This window comes from Meleagris gallopavo, chromosome 8 (genome assembly GCF_000146605.3).
Source record: "Meleagris gallopavo isolate NT-WF06-2002-E0010 breed Aviagen turkey brand Nicholas breeding stock chromosome 8, Turkey_5.1, whole genome shotgun sequence".
Lineage (NCBI taxonomy): Eukaryota > Metazoa > Chordata > Aves > Galliformes > Phasianidae > Meleagris > Meleagris gallopavo.
Genome location: NC_015018.2, coordinates 5,433,636 through 5,459,586, shown reverse-complemented (window position 1 = coordinate 5,459,586; position 25,951 = coordinate 5,433,636). Strand labels below are relative to the sequence as shown.

The 25,951-nt window shown below is 36.3% G+C and overlaps 1 protein-coding gene across 14 annotated transcripts in view; it reads left to right on the top strand.

Moving 5' to 3' along the window:
- The window catches only part of LDB3 (LIM domain binding 3), a 119,870-nt gene that overhangs the window by 60,222 nt on the left and 33,697 nt on the right, over positions 1–25,951 (top strand). For 11 of the 14 annotated variants that reach the window (XM_019617461.2, XM_019617460.2, XM_019617462.2 and 8 more), the window contains exons 6-7: positions 10,204–10,373; positions 11,344–11,380. In XM_019617461.2, coding sequence (XP_019473006.1) covers positions 10,204–10,373; positions 11,344–11,380 — 207 coding nt within the window. Of the gene's footprint in view, positions 1–379; positions 403–3,442; positions 3,647–10,203; positions 10,374–11,343; positions 11,381–15,161; positions 22,084–25,951 lie in introns of those variants that run through there. The other 3 variants (XM_019617465.1, XM_010714188.3, XM_010714195.3) reach the window with 2 other exon arrangements.

Sequence of the window (25,951 nt, the reverse complement as noted above, 5' to 3'; positions counted from 1 at the left end):
TTTAGTATCTAAGGGAAAAATATAATCTCTATAACATATTTGCTATTTTTAGTTGAGAATATAGTCTGCAAATACTTTTTTTTCCTATCATACACTTTGATAATAGCACATTCAGGGATGTACAGTAATAACATCATGTTCAAGGGTCAGCTAAAATGCCGTAGTACCGTACTAAATCCATGTAGATAAACTATAATCCCTGCATTTTTTCCTTTCTTAATCATGTTGGGGTTTTCAGGCATACATTTATTTTCGCTCTTATTTGCAGATGGTCTTAAAGCTCTAGTAAGCTGTAACTACCTTTTCCTTTTGCACTGTAAAAACTACTGATATTTTCTGTTTGGTTATGATGTTGTTTGTTCTCTTTCTCTTCTTTTAGGTTATAACCAACACCACTTCCAAGTTAGTATTATTCATGTAGTGCTAAATATTTGTGTTATGCTGTATGTGTGAAGATTTGCTTTCTGGGGTAGCATGATCCCTGGTGTTCCTGCTGTGTCTTGCTTACAAGCATTTTTTTAAAATCTTGTTGGCTTGGCAAGCATCATATGCTGCCACTGTTGTCCAGAGGTGCTCTGTTCTAAGCACATGATGTGTTTAGCATTTCTTAATGGTGTTTTAATACTGCAAATGGACTTAGCATCTGCGCTTACTTAGTTCCTGTAGATGCTTTCAGACTTGCTCATCTTGGGTTGGATTCCTTCTAACATTTTATGTAGTCTTTGTGCCTTTAGGATTCATCAGAGCCTTTTTAGGGGCATTATTAGTGATGTGTTTTTGTCTAAGCATTAAGACAATTTCTTAAGCCACGCTCCATTAGAATTCTAATTTAGGCTGGCAATAGATATTAATACTGAGAAGAACTAAAAAGAAATTTGATTCTAGTAAGAAAAATAATAATAATAATAAAATCCCCAAATAAGTATATATGTTTGATTTGGAACTGTGATTGATTTGCTTTATTGGTGAAGTTTATGGATTACTCAGCTCTGATCTTGTTTTCTAAGATGAGGGCAGAGTATTCTCTCTAAAGCCCTCTTCTGTCTCTAAAGTCTCTCTTCTGTTGTCTCTTCTGACAACATTATTCAATGTTGTCAATAAATTGCTGAAGAGGCTGGGCTAAGTTCACCTTAAAATAAGTAATTGTTTTAGTCAAATGTCAAATTTAAACTGATAAGAGAGAAGTAGTACTAGAATATATAAAATTGAAATAATACTTAATACTTACAATTTACACTGGACTGCCATTGTCTGTTGATTTCAGTGAGGTGTTGGAGAAATGTCATGTGATCGATGTACCTCCTTCGAATGAATAAAGCTCTTGACACCTTACAGTGATAATTGCTCTGACTGTACTGGAAAGCAGAAGTCACATTATAGGGGCATCACTGCCTTTCTTTGGTGTTTATTTTTACATGTCATCTTTACGTATCTTCTTTAAAAGCATCAGTTTTGATCTCCATCTTTTTGTTCAGTCTTCTCGGATCCTGGCTTTAGAATCTCTACAATAAGCCTTGTAGTGTGGGGAAATGAGAACAGTAAATTCAGGGTCTTGGGGACCGACGTGTTTGTAATGATTAGATGACTGCTGAGAATTTTACAAAGAAAAGAGATACTGTTGTTAGAGTAAGGCACGTGCATGCTGTAAAGTCAAGTATAACATGGTGGACATCTCTGCACATCACCTTTTGACAGATGATGTCAGCAGAATAATAATATAATGTTGGAGAACAGTTGTTGAAGAGGTGTTTCAGATGTGAAAATGTATTTTTAAAAAGATTTTCACTTTTTCCCTGAATGCATAATTCAGCTTTCCATTTTCCTTCCTTATAACACTGATGTGTGTCATTAAAGGCTATGGCTGTAGTACAGCATGTGCTTGTTTATATCTCTGTTCCTTGAGCATGTTGGTGTTTATGTTCTGTGGAGTATTTCTGAATGACGTGTAACTGCCTCTCTCCTACTGCCCATCTACAGTCAGGGCATCCCACCACAGAGAAGGCTTAAAGCATAGTGGAGTCTCCTGGCTGGAGTCAGTGATGGAACATCATCTTTGTTAACCATTGGAAGACTGTCCGATGGTTGCCATCTTTACTTGATTTTCTTTTTTCCTCAATGCAGTGTTGGCAGTCCTGTTTTAGTACTCAGACACACTCCATGGCTAACTCATGAGTGACAGGATCAGTATTGTTCCACAACCAAAGCAGGTGTAGTTCAATTACAGGAAGGAATTCAGCAAAAGACTTAATGTAGTCAATACGATCTAGTGGTTTTAGGTTGAAAATGAAACTTGTTCCATTCAAACTGGATTACATTTCTCAGAATTACTGCACTACTTTTGCTGCTGCTGTTGGGAGCAGGAGGGTTACATCCATTCTTAGCTTTTGACTCAGTTTAAAATGAAATCTTTGTGAAATACCTGCATTTCCCAAAGGATGGATTTCTCAGTTTTGCTTAGTCCTGGTGAGCATTCAGGAGCTGCATTGCTGTTATCCTCCTGCTGTTAGCAGGGTAGTTAGCAGACTGGATGTTAATCTGATATTCCACAGGTTAAGGAAGAACAGTTACTTCAATGACTATCAGCTGAGCTTTTGATTTTTTTTGTTAAAACTCCAGACAGTGCACAGTCCAAACTGTAGGACTGTAACACTATTCAGCTAGGCAGTAGAAGGAACCTAGGTGCAATTTAGCTGAAGTACAACATTAAACCAACTCTTCCTTTTGCTATGGGAACTCCAGTTATATTACTCATAGTTCAGTTTCTCAAATAAGTCTTCCCTCATAAACAAAGCCACTGGAAGAAGATGGCTGCATCTCCTCCACGTATGACCGCAGTATTGATTGCGTGATAACTGGATTTGAGACTAAACATTTATCATGTAATCGCAACACTTAGGCCTTCTGTAGAGACTGAGAAGGGCTTTCAGCATGAAAAGGCATGAGTACTAAATATCACTGTGATTAATTATGCACAGTGATCTTCTAAATAATAGAGAAGCTAACATCTATTCACCTCACTGTACTTTCTTAGTGCTTTGTATGACCCTTTGTGGGGAGTTCACTGGTGTGCATACATCCATGGACATGCATACATATGTGTATATTCATGCACATAAGCAAAGGCAATTATATATGCGTGTAAGAGTACAACTTTAATATATGTAAATATGAGAAATACATAGGGATTTTTTATTAAGACAACTCTTCACCTTTTTTATCTGTCTGTTAGCCAACACAAAGATGTCACTCATGAGTGCAGCCAGCTTTTAACTGTTATTTGTTATCATGCTGACTCTTATTCTCTGTACTGAAGCTTTTGTGGTGAGATGCCGTGAATACACGTGTACACTCCTCTGTTAGTAGTTTTTCTCTCACTTAACTATCACACCTTTCTCCTTTCTTCTCCTGCCTTCCTGTTGAATCTCACTCTTGTATAATCCAGTACGGATTTCACGGAGCGTTTCAACCCCAGTGTCCTGAAGGACTCTGCTCTGTCTACACACAAACCCATTGAGGTGAAAGGCCTAGGCGGCAAGGCTACTATAATTCACGCCCAGTATAACACCCCAATCAGCATGTATTCCCAAGATGCCATCATGGATGCAATTGCAGGCCAGGCACAAGCGCAAGGTGGAGAATTTGCTGGGTAAGATTATTTCATTGTGTGGAATGCTCTTTCTCTGCATGATACATCTAATAGCCCCCATATGCATGATGAGAGTTGTTCCTTGATTCTTCTTTTTTTCTGGAGTATCTTTTCTGTGAAAAATACAAATCAATTCTAGGTACTGGTACTGCTTGAAAGTGGTTTTCTGTTTGTGGTGTTTTGTTTTGTTTTTTCAGTTTAAAAGATGGGTAACTAGTGTCTTAGTTTCAGCTGGGAAGGAATTGAGCAAATGCAACTTTTTTTGGTACCTCAAATAACACAGGAAAAGATTTAGTGCTCTGCATTTGAAGATAGATGGTTTTTCACCTATCTTGACTATTCTTTGTTACAAACACTGAATTAAGAAAGGAAGAGGGTTTCTATTAATAGTTAAAGAATGCCAAGTATTTACTTAGTGCTGGCTATGGTTGTGTCCTTTATAATGGAAAATTTTATAGTACTGTCCCCTTATCTAGTATATATACTGTATATATGCCTTATACACATGCTTGGTTATCCTTCTAGTATATATACTGTACATATGCCTTATGCCATATGCTTTGTAATCCTTAGGAGTATAGCAAAACTCATTGATCTTCAATAATTTTGTTTTTCTGGTGCACGTTTCTGCTAATCTTGTCTGATAAACTTATCCACATTTGTGACTTAACTGAAATAATATGTGGCGTAAGTGTAGCCCTGTTTCTCTCTTACTAGGTATCCTTTACCTAAAATAGAACCTACCTTCTTGTCACAACTCCAAAATATAGGTAGAGCAACAAACATTAACATTGCTTCTTTTAAATTTGTTAGCTGTAGGCTTATTCATAATGCAGGTGCTTTATAGATTTGCTTACACTCCCTTTACTGGCTATCTATTTTCTCACTGAGAGATTTTTTTTCCCCCACCAATATTATTCTGTTGTGTTCATAACTCCCTAATGATGCATCCCAAACAATTTGTTGGCTTGATTACAGCTCAGTCAGTCTCCAAAGATGTAAGTAGAACTACGTTGCCAATTTAACAAAGTGCAATGAAAGAAGTTCATTATATCTGTGGTTTTAATAAGGGTGTAGATTATAAGAACACTTTCTACCAAACAGTGTAGCATTATATAATGGAAGTAGTAATGCTTAAGAACTCCATTCCTAAGCCAAACATTCACTTGACTCCAGAGGAAACTTGTGCTTCTATTCTTACGTGTTGGTCAGTTGCAGGAAACTTTCTAAGCCTATTGTGCTGTGTGTTACAGTCTGATTTATAAATTATTTTTTAAAAACTCCTAACGCTTGAGTGACTAAACAAATTTCTCCATGTTATTTCTCAGTTATCCTACTATGAACACAACCTTTTAAATCTAGATAGGAAGAGACAATCCTTGCTGATATTACTGCAACTCTTCAGGTTGCTAATAGATAAGCTCTGAGATAAGAGTTTGTTTCATGCAGAAATTATAGTATGAGAAGTTTGTCAAATAAAAGCAGACTAAATTATGTACTGATTCATTTGGTCCCAATTCTCTGCCTATTATAGTAACACGTGTTACCTTTCTCTGGGCTTCTAACTTTACATTACAGATAAGTTCTGAAGCCATGAGGTGGTATGTAATACAGGTGTGTATGTAATACAGTGCTACGACTGCAGATCCAAAAGGTTTCTGTTCTTTTTGACACACAATAACTGCAAATACTGTTTACTTCTGATATCTGATAGGACAGGGATTCATCCTCCAGTTTAACCATTTGAAATCAGTGATCTTTTCTATTAGTTAGACCAGTGTCAGGCCTATGCTGTTTAGAAAATAACTCACAAATACTGGATTGCCCTGGAGAACATAAAGGAAAGCTTATAAATTACTTACAATTATTCAGGCCTCAAACTAAAACATCAGGATAGCAATGTTCAAATGCTCTGACTTCATATTTTATTGTATGTTGCTTTGTTATAATTAATTTTGATATACCAAGAACTAAGAGTTGATTGCAGTAAAACCGTGTGGTCAGGTATTTTAAGTACATTTCAGTAAAACCTCTTTTAAGTTCCGTTATGCAGTTTCAGCCAAATTCACAATTCACGTAAGCAGATATAAATCCAACAGCTTTATCAGGATTAAGATCTCACAGTTCCGGTAGCAGAATCAATAATGTGACTGTATAAACTAAATAAAGTCTAGCACCTCTTTACAATAAGCTAGCTTGGCTGTATAATTTTCTGATCTGCAGGAACTGGCTTTTTCCTTTTGCATCTCAAAGCATTGGTCAATAGCCAGAATTAGTCTAATATCCTGTGTTACAATATTTTGCTGTATGCTGACATTAAGGGTAGAGCTATATAGTCCTTCAGAAGTTTTTACTTATCGTCTATCTACTTGCTTGCATTAAAACTGAGTCATGATTCAGAAGTGATTCACAGGCTAAACAATATTTTATAATGAACTGTAAGATAAAATCACATTTGTACATATCCAAATAGATTTGACTGTCTTTTAAGCTTCTTTTAACGCTAATAATATCTGTATGGTAATGTGCAAAAAGAGAACTTTCTATTGAATACTACTATAATATCTTAGGGTATTGTATTAAGAAAACTCAAAATCTCTAATACATTTGAACAGATTTTTTTTTTCCAGTAATGTCAATTTGAGGTAACGTTCTTAAGGATGCATGATATTTCTGCACGTGTATACCCAGATGGAAAAATTGAATTAAGAGGAGGTATAAGAACTACTTATTAACATTGTTATGTATGTAGTTCAACTATCTGTGTGAATCAAACTCCACATTTAGGTTTATGAAGTGCTCGTAATTAGTGATGCTCTGTGTTTTGCACTTCCATCCTGAGTGGCTTGTATGTCCAAGATACTCATCTGCAATGTAATTACAATCTAAAAAAAGAAAAAGGCCTGCTGCAGTAAAGACAGATTTGGAACTATTTCAATGTATTGCATTAATCTAGTTCAATTTATAGGAGCATATTTCACTCTTCTATGGAGGTTAATTCACCAACCTCCATTTCCTGCCTTAATCATCTACCACAAAGACATTAATATGTCATATTAATGCCATGTACTGCTACTATGAAATCTGTGGTCTAGTCTTTAGAGAAAATAGCATATCCATACATACGCTTTTAAATTGCCTCTTTGCATCTTGGCTGTAATATAAATATAAAGCAATTTAACTAGAGCATGTAAAGAACAGAATTTGAATCATCTATGAGTTGCATACCACAATTGCCACAGGAGTACATGGTTAAAATCAACAGTACTGCATATCCAGCTTGCAACAGATTGCAGTTTTAAAATTTGTTATCAGGTCTAGCAGGGTTGTTTTTTCCTTTTTTGAACTTCAGCACTGGAATACTGAGGTATACTGAGGTATAAAGTAACTGTTGGCCAATTAAAGTAGTCACCTAGCCTTTCCTCCCCCTAGATATTACCCTGCCCTCAGCAGAGGTTTTAGAATGGGATAATCTTTAAAGATCCCTTCCAACCCCAGCCATTCTGTGATTCTATCGATAAGGCAAAAGATACTGCATGCTTAGTCGATACTAAGAAGAATGCCTGAAGTGCAGCTGGGAACTTGAAAACTAGGTCACCTTTAGGGGAAGTTGTTTTTTCAGATATTGAACTGAAGATTCATTTTTAGGGTCTTTTTTTCCAAAGCTCTGCTCCACCATGTAGTACTGAAACTTGTGTCCAACTGAGTCCTCAAGGAAGTGAAAAGTCTGCATATGCTGGGTGTATGAGAAATATAAATATTCTTTAAAAAAAAAAAGAAGAAAAAGAAATCTGAAGGTGTTGAGGTATGAAACAGCCAGATATCACACATGCTGTGAGTCTACAGCATATATAAGCATGTGTCATGTTTCTGAACCCCTTGCAGTCTTACTTGAAAAACACATCCATGCTATCACTAGTTGTGGATCCACTAAAAAAGTTTATTAAGCAGTGCTGATGCAGAGATGTGTGTCACCTGGAAAGTGCTGACATTTAAGGTATTGCCTACTAGTATTTATTTATTTTTTTTTTTAGTGTATGCTGTATGAGAGCTGTTTGTGGTAGTAGTGCCTCCTATTATATTAAGTTGGCCCTTGATGTCAGAGGCGGATGTTGGTGGTATGGAATAGAGATTGAACCTTCCACCAATACTCCATTACAGTTTGTTGCCATGTGACAGATGGCAGCAGAGGGGCAGTCTGACAGACTGGAGTCTGACATGCATGGAAACGTGTATGAAGCAAAAGTGCGGAATTGAATTCTTCTATGTGGAAAAATGGCACCCATTGATATTCGTTGATGGTTGCTGAATGTTTATGGAGATGAAACACTAGATGTTAGCACAGTGAAGCAGTGGGTGGTACATTTCAGCTCTGGTGATAGTGAAATGAAAGACCAGCCATGTTCTAGATAGCCATGCACAGCTGTCACGTTATGAAATGAAGAGTGCCCCATAAGGTCATCCACATGAATTTGTGGGTTACAACCAGGAGCTTTGTACAGAATTGAATATCAGCTTCATTGTATTGCAAACGATGGAGGCAACGCAGGAGTTGGATGTATTTTGTGCCAGATGGTTTCCACAAATGCTTACACTGAAACAAAAGGATGCTGCATGCAAGTTTGTCAAGAGCTATTATACCAATAGAAGAATGAAGGTGACTATTTCCTGGATCACATCATTACCAGTGATGAGACAGGGAGTCAGCATTACAAGCTGAAGTCAAAATGGTAGTCCATTGAGTGGTGATGTGAATTCCCCAGTGAAGAAGAAGTTCATCACACAGCCCTCAGCCAGTAAAGTGATGTGTGCTCTTTCAGAATAGGAAAGACACAATCTTTCTGAATTTCCTGGTGCCCGGGCAAGTCATCAGTTCTGACTGCTATATCACAGCACTGATTAAGCTGAGGACTCAGACTTAATACTCAGGCCAGAGAAGAAGACAACCTTTCTCTTGCAATGCAAAAATGTCAAGTCCCATACCCGTTTGAAGACTGTGGGAGAAACTGCCAATCTTGGCTGGACTGTCCTACAACACTCACTGTATAGTTTGAGTTTGGCACCTTCTGGCTTTTGCTTGCTCAGTTCAATGGAGATAGACTGTGTGAGCAATGTTTTTCTAGCAACAATGCAATCATAGCAGCTGTGAAACAGTGGGTCACCTCCGCTGGTGCAAGTCTTTACGTGTGTGGCATGTAGGTTCTTGTTCATCACTGGCAAAAGTGCATACTTAATAGAGGTGACTATGTTGAATTATGTAGCTAAGAATTTTCTCTCTCAAATAGAGATATTGTATTCTTTGTATGTGCTGTAGTTTCCATGATAATAAATAGGAGGCATTACTTTAGGATCTACCTCCGTATATAGCATATCAGATATGCTTTTGGCTTTTTCACCATTCCTCATCTGCTTTCAAATAGCAAAACTGACTTCCTTGCTGATTTCCTCTGCAATACGCAAAATTCTCAGATAACACTAAATTGGAGCCTGAGCCAGAGAAGCAACTTGTACAGCAGGTGACCGTTCACTAAACTTTATAGCACTGAGTTATGGCCCCTATTTTTTGAGTCATTTCTCATTTTTGTGAGGTTGAATATCCTGCCTGCAAATCTCTGTATGGAATAGCACATTAAAGCAGTTAAAAATAATCACTCGCTTCAGAAAAAGACCCTGTGTTCACAGAAGTCACGTAGTCAAGTTACTACATGGCTGTATATCATTCCCTCACAGTGTCTTGCTGCCACTATTCAAACTGTGCTATGCAGGAATTATTTATGCAGGGGGAAAAACAAACAAACAAAAAAACACGTTAACCTCACGTGTGCTACAGAGTTCTGTAGTTTTGGTTTTGGATGTGGAAAAATTAGAAGTTTCCTCCTGGATATCATTGTGCAAGATGATGATGAGAGACATTGAAAAAGCCTGAGGTACATTTTGCTGCTGAAATTTTTAGATATAAAATACGTAAGTCTTGAGTACAAGTCATCTTTTTTCTACTAAAAGTAGGCGATGAATCTGGAGTTACAGCAGCTTGAGTTTTAATTCAGACTTCTGTCCAAGAATAATGACCTCTGGAAAGGAAAAAAACACTAATTAAAAAGCGTATTACATTAATAATATAATGAAATGTGTTCTCTGTTTTTACATGCAACCTTAAAACACACTGGCCCAAAGCTATATTGAAACATAATGTAAAATAGTACCAACACAAAGCTGTTTTTAAAGAAATAATATTGGTCAGAATGCTTGGAGAAATAAGTCTCCTTTATCATCAGTCTCCTTTATATCATCATATCACAGAAGCTTATGGCTGCTTTGGCTGAGGAATCATGAACAGATATTTCCAAGCATTTTTAGAGTGCATTAAATATAAGGGTTTGAACGATTTCACAGTTAAAATGAGCAAAATCTTTCTTAATTCACTTGATGTTGATCTATGTATTTGTCCTTTTGTTTTGAATTGCTGTTAATTCGGATGAGAAGCTGTAAGACCGGAGAGCAGTTAAGATGAAAGTTGCCATGTCTTGTTTCTCAATGTTTCACTTTCTGAATTCCAGTACCCTTCCTATTAAAGATCCTCACGTAGACAGTGCATCTCCAGTGTATCAGGCTGTTCTCAAAACTCAAAACAAGCCTGAAGATGAAACTGAAGACTGGAGCCGCCGTTCTGCCAACCTGCAGTCTAAGTCTTTTCGCATCCTTGCCCAGATGACTGGAACGGAGTTCAGTAAGTCAAATAAAGCATCTTCCTCATCCTTGTTTTAGATTTGTCTCTTTATTTTCTTATCCTAGCACTGGTGACTAATACTTGGTTCACACTCTTCTTGCAGTCATTGTCACTGAGAGCTAAGATCAGACAGAGAAGCCTTGAATGTAACTTATGGGAATTAGGAAATCCATGTTTACGTCTCACCTTATACTTCATGAAGCAAATTCTTTGATCTGTCAGGGGTCTCTCCAAAATAAGTATAAGACTGTACAGTAGAAGTTTATCTGGGACCCTATAATCCTTTCTTACAAATCTAATCTATGCACAGTGATCTTTCACTGTCCAGCAGTTTAGACATAAAAGCCATCAATTCATTAGAGAAAGGATAAAGCACTTAAGTAACTTGTAACAGACTTCTATAGAAATGAATTCCTGAATTAAAAAAAAAAAAAAAAGACAAAACAGGGATCACTGTTTGTACTTTACCTATGTTTCTCTATCAGCCTTTAATTTAAACCTAAATCTTTTGTGAATGTTATGAGTTTGAACTTCTTTGGTTATTGCGTACAGAAATATTTTTCTGACCATCTGGTGCTAAACTCACATCTTGTTTCTGTTCTACTTCAAGAATCTTTCCAACATCACGGAGAAATATTTTTTTCTCCTTATATTAATCTACTGCTGCCTCTGATGCAATTCCACAGAACAGCAAGCCCTCTCTGTAGGGTCATTGCCTACAGCTATGAAATGCTGCTAGTAAACAAATGAGGTTGTAGTAGTAATAGCCACCTTCCTACTAAGATCTCTCTGCCTAGCTCTAGGGAAACTGCTCCTCTTGCCACTGTTACAAAAGCCACTGCTGCAAAGTCAGCATCAGCGTACCTTCAAACAGGCTTTTGATGCTTTTCTGAAGAACTTGTAATTTTATCACGAAGCTGATTATTTCTTTCTTCATTTCTGTTCTAATGGAAATGCTTTTTCCCTGCAGTGCAAGATCCAGATGAAGAAGCCCTGAGGAGATCAAGGTAAGAAAGTCCTTGTGAAAAACATGGCTTTTGTCCCTAGTGATAACCAAATAGTGTTTTAAAACAGCATTAATGCTAACATACGCAACTATTTTCTTGCCTTACACATTGGCTCTAACACAGTTAGTTAAAAGTAACTAAAATTAAAATGCTATCAGTGAGAGTAATTTGAATGAAAAGGGTTAACAAATTGGCATGCATTGAAGACAGTACAAAAAAGTGTGTTCAAATCTGAAAGCTCCCTGCCCATGCAACTTTTATGTACTTTACTCTGTGTGTGAATGCAGTGAGCTTCTATGACCAAATCCTGTGTAACTGCTTGATTGTGTAACTGTATGAAAATATGTTATGTTGTGACAGCATTGAAATTTATGTGCAATTTATTTGGATGATCCTGACTGACATCTGATTCATCTGAAACGATACACTCTAAAGGAGCCTTTTTCCATTCATATCCATAATCATTTGCTCATGTTTTGTTGAAAGTGCAACCAAAACCTGTATAATAAGGAAGCACAGGACTGCTTTTGCTGAGGTGAAATATATTTGTCTCCTTCTATGATCTAACAATAATGCTGATAAAATGAGTATGCTCAGATATAAGGAATTAAAGGCCTGTAATCATCTTATGTTTTCCTATACTGCCAGGGATCCACTTTATATTACATTATTGTGTACAGCTTAATAATTGAAGTTGAATCAGAGCATCCTGCATGTAAGCCTGATTTTTCTATTTCGGTACTTCAAACTCCTATTTCATATTAGCTACTCTACACCACTAGCTGGGTTTGTGACTTCTTTGATATTCAATCCACTTGCTCTATTTTGTCATTGTTGTCTTTTTACCAGCATGTTTCTTCATGAATACTTTGAGCTTTTGATCACAATGCAAGTTGAGCTAGTGAGAAAGATGGCTGTCATTTTCCCTATGAAAATACAGTATGTAGACTTTCAGTTTATGTCTGCCACAAGCCTTCCATTGCAGTTCACCAAAGTTTGTGGGTAGGTACCTGAATATCAGGCTTGGCATTACATCCCCGCTGGATTCATTTCTCCTATCAAATGTGCAAGCCCAACTCTTAGAAAATGTACCCTACATTACATGTTTTGATGCAATAGCACACACGTGAATCCTTACTATGGAGGGATTTTAAATGCTGTAGTGAATGTAACAGCTCTCCTACACACACATCTGATAGTAATATATTTTATTAAAGAAGTGATCTCTCTGGATGTAGTTTGTGGCTTTGTAAAACACTAGATAGTTCCCTAAAAGTTCAATGTGGTATTAGATAGGTTGCATGTACATCAACATGCATAGTGTAAACTACATTTTTTAGTGTAACTTAAAGTACATGACTGTATTTGCTAGGCATTGCACATCTTCTGCAGTTTTAATGTATTAATGCTACTATTTTTTTATTTTTATTTTTTTTCCACAAGGACAGTAATGATTTTGAGTATATTTAAGCATATCTGGATTACCAAAAGAAGTTCAAGGACATTCTTTGGTAGTAGAGACAGAAGGGAATATTGTAGTGGATAGTTAGTAGTACAATGTGTGTAGTAATATATCATGAGCTCTGGTACAAGAAGTGAAATACGGCCTCTTTCATAGCAAACTGATAGCACTTGCCTCATCTTGGTGCCCTAGTGCCTACTTCATACATTATACGTACTCCACCTGCAGATTTTGTAGCAGAGGCACTGGTTATGCATGTGTCTATCATATGTTTTCTTGGGTTGATTGGACCCCTCTCTCTGTTTCATCTTTTGGTTTTGGAAAGAATGGAAAAAGCTATGTCAGATGCACAGAATTAATACATGCACTTCACTCTCCCATCACAATAACGGAGTACAAACTTCTCATTAGTGTCTTTTCCAGACACTATACAGCCTGTACAACCAGGTTTTGCTCCATGCCCGCAATTAGGAGATCAGCTGGAAGGCTTCCTGGGCTCTCAAACGCAAAAGGATATCACAGAATTGTGGGGTGCGAAGCTTATCAGGTTAAATGTTGCATTGATCTTGTTTTGGCTTTATGGAAAAAAAAAAATAATTATATGTGTCAAAATGTAAGCTGCCAGAATGGATGACTTTGGTTCTAGAACATGTTGTGAGCAGTCACCCTCTGATGTTTTCCTTGCCTCTGTGTCAGTTCTTCAGTGTAGTCAGCAAGAGCTGCATGAAATGGCAATAAGATTTCCTCCAAACATTTGGAAAAAAGAACATGTGGCTCACTTTTGGCAGGCTCATTTCACATAAAAATAGTCACTTTTGGATTGTTGCTTCTAATTTCTTAACATATGCTTTGAGTGGTATCGGTAAGACTTAGAATCTCCAGGTAGCAGAATATTTATTTTCTGTTAACATCACTGAATGCAGAGCATGACTTCCTTTTGCTCATGTTACTGCTACTTTGAAGGTGCACATATGATTATAACTTGCTGTGAAAACATTAATTTGTTGTTGTGATGATTGTTACAGAACAGTTTCCAGAAAGATTATATCTGTTTCGAGTTCAGCAGATGTTTCTTAATGCCATTTCCTTGAACTGAGGGATATATTTTTAAAGCAGTGAGGGAATTAATGGAATTTATTTAAGACCCACTGTAGCTAATACACTTCAGTGCAACTGGAATAAATGCCACCATACACTTTTAGTGTTTCAGCAATAAACACTTTTTATATTTTTAAGTAATTAGTTTAGGAAGTCCCATAAAGACTCCCTAGATTTAGAAAGAAAATTTAGAAATATCAGTGAACTTGTTGATATTTACACTGTTCAATGTCTTGTGCTATATTCAGCCTGAGGAGTAAAACCAGTCTGGTCTGTTCCTCTCTTTTTCACTGGTTTCACTCTCAAGTTCTGCTACAATTAACGGAGCTAACTTTGAGTTTAAATAATAGGCAAAATAGGTAAAATAATCTGTTTGCAATTGATCAAATAAATCTGTAAGTAACATATACTTCTCCTTGACTACACTCTCATCCCACATCCTCCTCCTTTTGCTTTTTGTTTGCAAAATCTTAATTTAAGCTATAGAACATCTAGAAAAAATTAAGCTCTGAGAGGTGCTGAACATTGCTTATAACTTGCTCACGAGCACCAGTCTGCAGTCAAAACTGACAGGGGGAGATGAGTTATTCACAGGACTGCACTTTTGAAAATCCCAAGTTATTCTGCTCTTTAACACAAATCAGAAATCAGATAACACAGATCAGAAATACTTATACTTACTTCTGTTGAGAAACCTAAAGAAACTACTGCTGAATGCTGCATCTGATGGCCTTATAGGACAGCATGAGAAATACATATAAATATGCTGGCCTATGTATTAATTATGGAATGGAAAATATTTGCAGTAATTTTGCTCCTGTACTGAATTAACTTTAAATGACTGTTTGGGTTGGGGAGGGAAGAGCCAAGCGAATCTGCTGGCAGGAAAACAATGGGATTGCACTGCATTTCTAGCAAAAGCAGACCTGTAATACCAAATATAAGTCATAGGATACGAAGTTACTTGAAGTTACTCCTCAGAAATGAACAAATGCAAAAATATTCATTTGTGGTCTAAAAAGGATCATCCAGCTTTCTTTGCACTGAAAATCTGGGGAAACAAATCCAAATAAATTGCCATTGCCCTAATTATAATAAGGCAGGGGAGTGGTAGCCATGTTCCCTAATCCCTTTCTTTCTCCCTCCTTTCTTTCTTCTCTTTGTCTCTCTCTCTTTCTCTGTCTCTGTCTCTCTCTCTCTCTCTCTTTCTTCATGCCACAGGGAAAGGTTTGAAACGGAACGTAACAGCCCACGCTTTGCCAAATTGCGCAACTGGCATCACGGCCTGTCGGCGCAAATCCTTAATGTTAAGAGTTAAAAGCCCACGTTCAGTGGGCAAAGATGTGAGAGAGAATTACAGGAAAGAAATAACTGCTATCCTGAGTTAGAGCCTAACAACGTAACACACGTACAGGAAAGATGATTGCTAGGTTGTTTTTATTTTTTTCTGAGTGCCCGTCTTTGGTAGATTTCTGTTGTTAGCCTGGAATTCACTCACTGTCACCAAAAGCAAAAATAATCACACTGCCTTGTTCACGTTCTTTGGTATAAAGTAGATTAGCTTTTGTCCTTTACGATATCAAATGAAACTTCAATACACAGATAGAAGGAAAAGATCGTTGTGTTACTTTTTTGACTTTACTTACAGGAGAAAATGAGAGGAAAGTTATTCACAGTATTTCTTTAGGAAGAAGACTTAGGTTTTATTGAATTTTATTGTTGTAAAGATAATTAAATATGAGAACATAGGATGAAAAGGAAAGCTGACAGCCTAGCCAAGTGTTTGCTAAATGTACAACCTGCTTAGTTCGCATAGTCAAACGATGCTGTTTGAAATAAGGCTTTAGCGTTATCATTTTTTCTTCAGTATATTATGCTAGTAAAACTTATTTGGTAAGACTATTTGCTATAATATTTGAAATCTAAATTTGTCAGTAGATGAAAGATAAAATGTGGTTGTCCAGGACCTGCAAGGAAATGACTTTTTGCTAGAGGTGTTCAGGAGTAAGACGACATATATAGTACTGTTGGTGCACTGAAGTTTATAAAAGCATCTCTGAAGTTCAAAGGAACACGTTGCCAATTCTGTATTGCTCTTGCTTTGACCCACATTTTTTTTTCTGTATATAGCAGCATGCTTTATCTCAAATAAACAGATTTAAAACTAAAATAATGATGTGCCTGTTTTACACAGTACTTCGTTCCTTTTTAAGATAATAAGTGCTTCAACTGATTGTTGAAAAAAGGTGCACTTTGCTTTCCACAGTAGAAAATTCGGTCAAAAAGCTTTTCCCTATTAGCTGCAGTTCTTACTGACCTTTAAACTGTGAATTAGAATCGACCTGATAAAATAATTGAAAAATCTTTCTTACTTGTGAAAAGAGAACATGGCATAATTAATAAATGCTAGATGACAAGACACTGATAATGCCATTGCAGATTTCCTTTTGAATAATATACATTGTCTGGCACATTAATGTATAAAGGCCCTTGAGACACTGCTGGTGAAATGGGATCTTTCTATTTGAACAGTACAACAGTGCTTCAGTTTTAAACTGTGCTCATCAAACTGAGGTACATCTATCCAAAAGGCCCTCACGTGCTCCTGTTTTTTGCTTAAAGTATACCGAGAGAAGTATCACTTCAATTTCTACTTTATGCTCTGATCATTAAATGATACTAAAAAAAAGTATTTCAATTAAACTACATCTATGGTTTCCGTAGAAACGGTTGATATGATCCCTTAGCAATCTGCATTAGTAGACCTTAGCGATGATTAAAACTGAAGTTTCTGGTGATAAAGCAACAAAAGGTTAATTCTGTTGCAGATCTGCTTATAGCCCAAATAACAATTTTATTTTTTTTTATAATTAATTTCTTTAAGTGGCAGGTTAGGTTATTTTATCTGGTAGCAGTAATTCTGACCAAAGAGATTAACATGTGAATTTGAAACACAGTTTTTGAAGCTTTTGAACATCTGCAATTTATATTGGTGAGAACAAAACATGCTGAAACTCTCATTTTGTGGGCAAGAAAAGGTACTGTTCTTGAAGGATTTTGCATAAATCAACCAAATACGAGGGCTTAAAGAATTAAAAAACAATCTCAGACACTTGGGGAAAAAAAAGGTTGACTTGCATTTAAGAGTAAAATTTACAGCAGTCCGTTTTAAAATGTAATTCACTCTTTAAAATATAAGTACTGTAGCAATTCAGGAAACATACCATTTAATGCAGTGTTCATTCATATTTTCCTTATGGGACTGCAAACAAATTCCAATTCTATCTCAGTAGTACCTGTGGACAATCAGCATAAACTGATGCCAGCAGAAAATAAGAGTAACATTTTCACTTTTCCTGTATGTTGCTAATATCAGACATCAATTCAGAATGGGTAAATCTTATTTATGCATAGACGATTTTAAAAGAATTTAAACTGTCATTATGCAATTTTTTTTTTAAAACTTCTTTTTTAAAAACAGATAATGTACCTAAATAGAACATCTTCATTCTAGTATTCAACCAAATTAAATGGTTTTCTGAATAAATACATGATAGTAGTTTCACTTAAATAGGAATTGGGTATCCTTAAATGTTTTATGAACATAATATGTGGATACTGTTTCTTTCAAATAGTTCTAGTGCATGTACTATAATGAAAATGTCTGTACTGTATCTGAATGTTTATATTTAATGTCGTTTTCAAAGATACTTTTAAATAATCAGAAAAGCACAGTTTGGTTAGTTACGAAATTAATGCAAATGTAATTAGGGGACATCTTCCCCTTATGTCTGCTTCTGTGAATTTAACAATAGTGTATATAAGCCATGTAATCATAGAGAGTTATAAACCATTTCCCTGGAGGACAGAAAATTAACTGTCTAATCTATGAGCTTGCAGAATTTCAGTCCTTCATGTAATCATAGGAAAAAGTAATAGAAAAAAACTCTTCAATAGTTGGTAATTTTTTGAACTTTTTAAATGAGGAAAATTCCTGTAGAATTTGCTGTCTTTAACCCCTAATGCAAGATTGTTTACTATAACATCTTTCTACTGGTCCAATCCCTTTAAAAAAAAAAAAAATTCTAATTTTTTTATTTAGTTTCTTGTTTATACTTAACCTAGCAACCCCTTAAGTCTTACACCTCAAAAATCTGCTTTTATGTTGTCCTGGTGATCTCCAAGCCCCAGAAATTCATGCTGCAAATATTTCCTCGTGTAAATATTAACAGGCCATGTTTTCCTTCCTGAGGGGGAGGCGGGCTTTTCTGTAAGGTGGAGAAGCTGGGCTGCATTTGTCATTTTAGTCTCCAGCAATGAGAGGTAATATGACAGGCTTAGACCTGATGAGGATTCACGAATAGCTATGAGAGTCTGCTAGCTTTGTTTGGCTGGAGGTCAAGTTTTCCTGTTTTTAGTATGTCCAGGCTTATCTCATTGTAAATTGCTTCTGATCAGTCAACCTCGTTTTCCACTGTTTCTTGACCGTTTGCAGAAGTCTGCTGTTTTCCCTAGGAAAACTAGTCTCAGTTAATGACACTGAAGCTTAAACTAGGTTCCTGACTGAAGACTCAGTGAGTCGTGTAGTTCTTTAAAATGGCTTTGATGATAGGCAGCTATATCTGCTCCGTGCTAAATATATTTTGAATCATGACTCTTACACTGAGTGGAGGAAACTGAGATGGTGACGTGTGTCTTCTACATAATCTCCATGCCAAAAAGGATAGTAAAATGGGAGATGCAGATAGAGATATTAGTCCCCTGTCCTTCCCAGTACTGCCAGTAATACCTTAGTGTTATAAGCATTTAACGAAGATACAGCAAAGCTGATGTCACTAGGAAATCAAAACCAAAAGGCCTTCCAGGTAAATCTGCTTGTCTGGTTATGACACAGGGAAATGCTCATTTTCTGCTGTGGTATAAGACCGTTTGTTATACACTAACCTTTTTCCTGAATATTGCTGCTTTGTCTCCTACACAAATGGTCTCTTCCTCACCTCTTAGAGTGCTTAGTTTGCACCAGGGCTACTGACTGCATGCAGGGCGTGCTGATGGGATGTGGCAAGAGTGTGTCTTTAGGAAAGCAGGCATGAGAAATTGACCTCACTTCCTTTTGTGCATGAAAATATTGCAAGAGAAGAGAAGTTCTGTGGCTCCTTCTCTTGCCTACTCCTTTTCACACTTGCCTGCATGGATAGGAGAGGAAATTTTTTGCTGTGTAATAAACGTAAAGGTCACTTTCTCTTCACTGCTGTTTCTTTCCCATTATGCACAACAGTGTGGAGTGTAAGGGACAGGAATTCTAGGGAGTGCTTTATCACTTTTGAAAAGTGTAACTCATGCATCACAGAATTGTCTAAAACCTTCTTTGTAAAAAGGAATAAACAGGAGGGGGCGACCAATCTTTCACTTGTACTTTCAGGCTCCTGCAGGGAATAAGCAGATTGATTCCATGGCTTCTTTAGAAAGTAGTGGGACACTTGCACAAATTCTAATTTGCAAATGTAAAAAGCTAGAATCTTGGTATGGTACATGATAGTAGTAGTTCTTGTGGTAGGTCTTGGTAAAACCAATTAATAGCTTTCATTAATCGGCCTTTTATTAGAGACCTTCTCCAATGTACGTAAAAATGAATTGACTTAAGTTTGCTTTCAAGAACAATGGCCTTATTCTCATTACCAAAGCTATCTATCTGATATCACCAAGACAAGATCTAAGGTACTTTGATCCTTTTCTTTCATATGCCGGAATTTCCAGAGGTTAGCGTGGCTTCTTATCTGAACGCTAAGCAGATTACCAAAAATCCTTCCAAAGAGTATAGCTTATTTTTCTATAACAGCACACAAAATAAAGCAGAGTTTGGTAGCTAGCTCTTTCGCTTCAGCAACATTACTACAGTAAATAATATTAAGTAAATCTATTTATTCTTATCCTGGCTTACCTTTTGATGTCTGAAGAGCAGCAAAGCAAAACATTGCAATAGTGAATAAACTCAATTGTTTCTATGGATTTGTGAGTGAATTCAGAGGGGTAACTTGATCAAATATGCCTTTCTTCCCCAAAACACTCCTTGAAGTTCAATGGGAAAAGTAAATTCAGATATCGTAGATTGCTTTTTTTGAAGCCAGTTCTCTGTAGAACAAATAGATCAAAGGTGGGAGCCATAAGGCCTATTGTATCCAGTTGAATGCTCTCACTCATAACTGAGGGAGTGAGATGGAATTTCAGATGAAATTAATAAATACAATGAAATAGTTATAAAGCAAGTAACACATAAGAATAATAGAGACTGTCGAAGCTCACGATTCACTTTTGTGTTCACTTTTTGGCTGTAGTGAACTGTATTTTAATAACATTTATCATCTCAGTCTTCTGCACGTTCGTGGCCAGCACTTGCTTCTTCACTGGCAGAAACGCACACTGCTTTCGTTCCTTCTGTAGAACTGTATGCATCCCATATGTATATATATGCCCACACACATCCTGCCACTGATGCTGATGTCTAACCAAGATACCAGTGCATGGCACAGCTTTCTCTTACTGTACTGTTTCCTTCCATCTAACAAGGAAAAAGCAGTTCTTGCATGTAATAGCTTTCTAAGAGGCTTGTGTAACCTGGAAGCACCCAACTGTGGTCTGTGGATTATCTGACTGATTCACAGAGCCTTGTGTAAGATGAGTTGGAGAACTGGCTGATGGCTTAGCACTGGCTTCCTTTTTCTTTGTTTCTAAATTGCATTAATGTTAACAGAATTATACTAAGTACTAATAATTTCCTAATAGTTCGTTTCCATGTAATTAGTTGTTGACCCAGAATGTTATAAAACTACAAACGAGAGGAAGAGAAATAAAGAAAACTCTTAAGGGAATCTGTGAAATAAAATGCAATCCATGTTCTGAAAAAATACTGACAACTGCTTTATCTCATACTTGGTTATTGTCTAAAGAATCTAAGCAGAAAGGCATAGTAGTGTATCTGAGGTGCAGTTTCAAATTTATGATCATAGTAGATAAAGTATAAATTTTCTTACCATCAATGTGCACAAATGAAAAATTGGCTTGAAAATCTTCCAGCTGACAATAAGGAGATCTATGAGTTCTCAGCTTCCCTGAAGCAATGTGAAGTTGCAATAAGGAAAAAATGCTTTAGTGAAAGGGGAATCATTTCCCAGCTTAGGTATCCTTCAGTATCTGAACTTGTGCACTGTCCTTGCCTACAGTGGTCCTAAATACAACCTGAAAGGTTCCTATGTCAGGTGCCTGCTGGCAGATATTTGTGCTTTACCAGTAGGGTTCTAAAACACTAGAGGGAAATGTTCAGGTAGATCTAATTACAGAATTAAGGCCAAGATAGAGAAAGTTATCTACGGGGTTTTTTTCTTTCTTTTTTTTTTTTGAGCTGGAACACATCCAAGCTTAACATGTTCCATATAGTCAGGATTTTGCAGTCTTTGTTCTTACTAAAATGATACATTTATCAACAAGATAAATCGGAGAGCTTACTTGCATGTCAAATGTATATATAAATCTATATAAATCTTGGAAAAGTTATCTCTACACACAGCACAATTGCTGCTTAATTTCAATTGAAATAATTTTCAATTATTATTTGAATGCTTAATGTGATAGCATACTGCTGGATACCACTAAAATCCATGGAAGGGATTTGCTTTGATTTAGTGTGATTTAGTGAGCTGCTTTGACTGAGTTCTGTAGTATCTGTTGAGAATAAGTACCTGTTTGTTGTGTTTTTTTTTTATTTTTATTTTTTAATGAATATATGACAGTGCTTTTCCTATTCTATGGCACTGTCTGTGCAAACCAAAACACCTTCTGGGAGAAATGGATTTTCCTGTTTTGAAAAACAGACATACTAGCAGGTTAAACTGCAACTGTTTTGGCATGGGCTGCTCACATTCTTAACTAAGGTGGCTGAAAAAGAGAGACTAGCTATTCTTCTATCCCAAGCTGAAGTTTGAACTAAACCAGCATGATAGTCATCTTCTATCCTTTCCAGTTAACTGCCTATGATTTCTGTGTGTGTGTCCTATGGTGTCTCTGTGAAGATAATAGTTCGTTGTAGTTGTAGTTACAAAAACATAGCTTGGGGGAATAAAAAAAAAAAAAAAAAAAAAAAAAAAAAGATAAACCATCTCAATGGTTTTGTATTCATGTGTTTATGGAAAAATTCTCAGCTCCAAACGCAAAGCTAGAAATTGCCTTACCTAATCAGAACTGGATCAGCAGTTACTGTAGCAGTAAAGAGTGTCCAACAGTATCAGGATTTCATGCTGTCAAGAAAAAAAGTGTTTGGAAGGCAATTATTAAATAGCTTTCATTTAATTTTATTCCCAGGCACCCTAAAAGAAATTTCTGAAAAAATATTTTGTGACTTCAACTTCTCAAAAGGAAATTTTAGGAGAACGTGGTTATGTAAATGTAAGCACATGGTAGGATAAAATCTATTAGTCTAGCTAGGAAAGGTCCTGCAAATTCACAACAAAATGCTAGAAAAAGAGAATTTTTTAATTTAAGAGATAGAGACCCTAGTAATCTGTAATTTTTAATAAATATTTCCTCTTTTAAAAAGAGGACAATATATATGTTTCAGGTAGGTGTCTGCTTTGATAGAAAGCTATGGATGATCTATACAAGAAAATACCAATAGGCTGCCTACTAACATTTATAACAAATCACTCCATAATTTCTTGCTAAAGAAATGAGTTGATATTTACAGTACTCAGTTAGGGATTCAAATGCTGATTAATTTCAATTCTCTGCCCTGCCATGGACCTTCTATTTGGTCATTAGTAATTCTATGAAGATTTAGTTCCTCGTGTGTAAAATGTGGGAAAAAAAATGCTGCAGGAGAATACTGAGAATATATCTATTATATTCTCAGTACTGCTTCAGTATTGTAACACAGAAAGGAGTTGAAGGACTTTGTGTTCTCTTAGGATGCCGATGTTTCCTAATAACATCAGATCTTCGTTATAGATCGATTCTTTGTCTAAAACATTTCAATGGCATAGAGAGGAGCTGTTCAAGAGCAAGTCTAGATTCTTTAAGGAAAGGTAGGTAGAAAGTGCACTAGCTTAGTGTCTCAATACCTGTTACATAGAAATGATTGGGAATTCTTCTCATTTTATTTTATATTTGGAAACCAAATGACTAAATTTCTTCTGCTTAGCACATACATTTCTGATTCAGTGGAAGCTCTTTTAGGGTCTTTGATCTCTTAGGGTCCAGTAGAACACACAAGCTTGGCTTGCAAATGAATTTTAAATTTTGTTTCTCAAACTCTTGCTGGTGTGGGAGAGAATATGACTCTATCTTCATCATTCAGTTAACTCAGTCTTTATGACCATATCACATAGCACATTTTTTATGAGAAGGTAGCATTTAATATTTTCTGCTGTGTAACAAACTATATAATTGGGACAGACAGTATGTTCCATACTTAAGTTTTGTTTGAGAGATATGTCCAGTGTTCAACAAAACCTTGTGGGAATTGCAGTGTTTTCTCAAATAGTCATTGACTATTATCCTTCTATCAAAAGTTATTTCACTGGGACAAAAGGGAGTGCAGAGAAATCATAAATACTAAATCTCATCCAGTTAGCTCAAAACCAATATCCACTAATGTTGGATACAAACTGCCCATAATATTCTGAGCTGATTTTGTACGTGTTGTGAGTGTATTGACTTTACCAAGCTTGCCCCAGTGATGTAGTCGATTCAAAAGTAAATTTAATTCTGTATCGAGTTTGCAAGAAACATCTTGATTGTAGGCAGGGTATTCAATATTTTGTTCTTCAAAATGCAAGTATCACCAGTAAGATGCATCTGATCTTGAGCCTCTCTCACTATTAGCCAAGCAGGAATTATTCCTGTTGACTGAGAAGAGAAATAGTTCCTTAAAGCAATGCTGTGAGGAAGTATTGTGTGCCTTTGAGCTCATCTTTCTCTTTACTCTGCTTTTTTCTTTGCTTTACTCTGTGGAAGTATGTTTACTACACTTACCTATCTCTGTAACCTCCTCAACTCCCCTTGCCAGGTTACTCAGCATTGTTATACTTGTAAACTCAGGGAGAAAGCTTTTGTAAAATCCTTATCTCAAGCTCAAGTGATGTTCTGCATTTCTCAGTTTAGCCATAGCTAGCAGAGCAGAAACAGATTAGTAGATCAGATTAATAGTTTTACCATAGGCCTAATACTGCTTCTGCTCAACCCCCAGCTGCCTGCCTTTTGGCTTTATAATTTTTCATGAGTATTTCGTAACACTGACATTCGGCAATGCTTTATTTTATCTTCAGGCTGCAACTGTAATTATTGTTTTTTAACAGACTTGCATGAGGATGACTCTCGGTATACTAACGCTTTCCCACCCTAGCCACTCTCTACCAATTTCTAATCCATCCTCCTCCACTTTGTTTCAGCCTGGTTTTACTACACAGGACGTTCCAGTGAAATCTCAGCTTTGTTACCATAAAGGCAGTGTTTGGTTTCTCATTGCTTTAGAGTGGTGAGCAATTCATCTTACTGGGGTATTTACTTTCAAGTCAGGTTCTTCCATTCAGACCATAACAACGTTCTTAGTCAGACAGACAATCTGAGGCTCACTTCAAATCTACTGTTGTATTTGAAAGTCTGGCTTCAATTCGTTTATTTTGGGGGTTACATTTTAGTTAGGGGTTTTAAAAATTGGGAGGTTAGAGAATATCTGTCCTGAAGTCTTTGCTGATAGAGAAGTGTTTGTGAATTTATTTGGGCTAAACCATGAGAAGGGTGCACATGTGTATACATGTGTACATACAGAAACACAGAAATATATAAAATACCTCTAATGAAAAATATTGAGTAGTTGACAAAACATAACGTAAGACAATGATCAGAGCACACCAAATCAAGATAAATTAATATCTGTGTTCCTTATTTGGAAGGACTTTTCAGAAAGGAGATTCTCTTGGGTGAATGGGGCATCTGCTTTGTGTTTTGTAATTTCATATCTCAGTTGTGGGAAGTATTCTAATTGGGCACATTTTAACTTTAAACATGCTGAGATTCCAGCACATTTTCTTGACTACAATGTCAATATAATCAGCCTCTGACTTTAATAATAGATTATCTAGAGTTGAAAAGAACCCGCAAAGACCATCAAATCTGACTTCTGGCTCCATAAAGGACCACCCGATATTCAAGTCATGTGTCTGAGAGTGTTGTCCTAAAAAGTAGTAATCATCACCATATTGCTAAATCTTGAGACTTATCTCACCTAGATCTCAAAATAGGAGTCTAAAGATTAAGGATTACAGTCTTTACAATTCTTCCACAAATATACAGTTGCTTGCACTCAAATCAATCAGTTATTTCTATGAGTGTGTTTATAGGATTTACAGGCTATCACTGAAATTGAGGCTGAATTGTTCCTTACTTCTCTGAAAAGATGAAATTTCTTGTTTAAGTAATTTAAGTAAAACTTGTAACTGAGAAAACTAGTACTTATTTGGGTAGAACATACAATTTTTAAGTGATGCCAAGAATATGCAATCCATACATTTTTTGTTAACTATTTATTTTTTAATAATTTTTAAAGTATTGGATCTTCAAGGACTGCCCCAATCTGATTATATTTACCACTTAGATTTGGCATCAGATTATATTTCATTGGAATTCCAATGGAATTTTCTTTTAAAAAGGAAGTAACTAAGTAAAAATTATTCCCAAAATTGCATACATACAGACATTGCCAGATTTGCATGAGAAATGAGACTTGCAAAACTGGTAATTTTCCTTTGATTTTCTGTAGTATTGAATGAGAGACAGTGCTCATGGGGAAACTTCAAATTTTGGTGAGTTTCATTTAAGAGCTGAAGATGTTTCTCGTAGCTGTATTTATGAGCAACCACTCTAGGATGCTTTTGGCAACCAAACATTTTTCCTAAACCTATCTTCCTTTGCCCTGTGTGTTTTTTGGTTGTTTTTTGATTGTCGTCTTTTTCTTTTTCTTT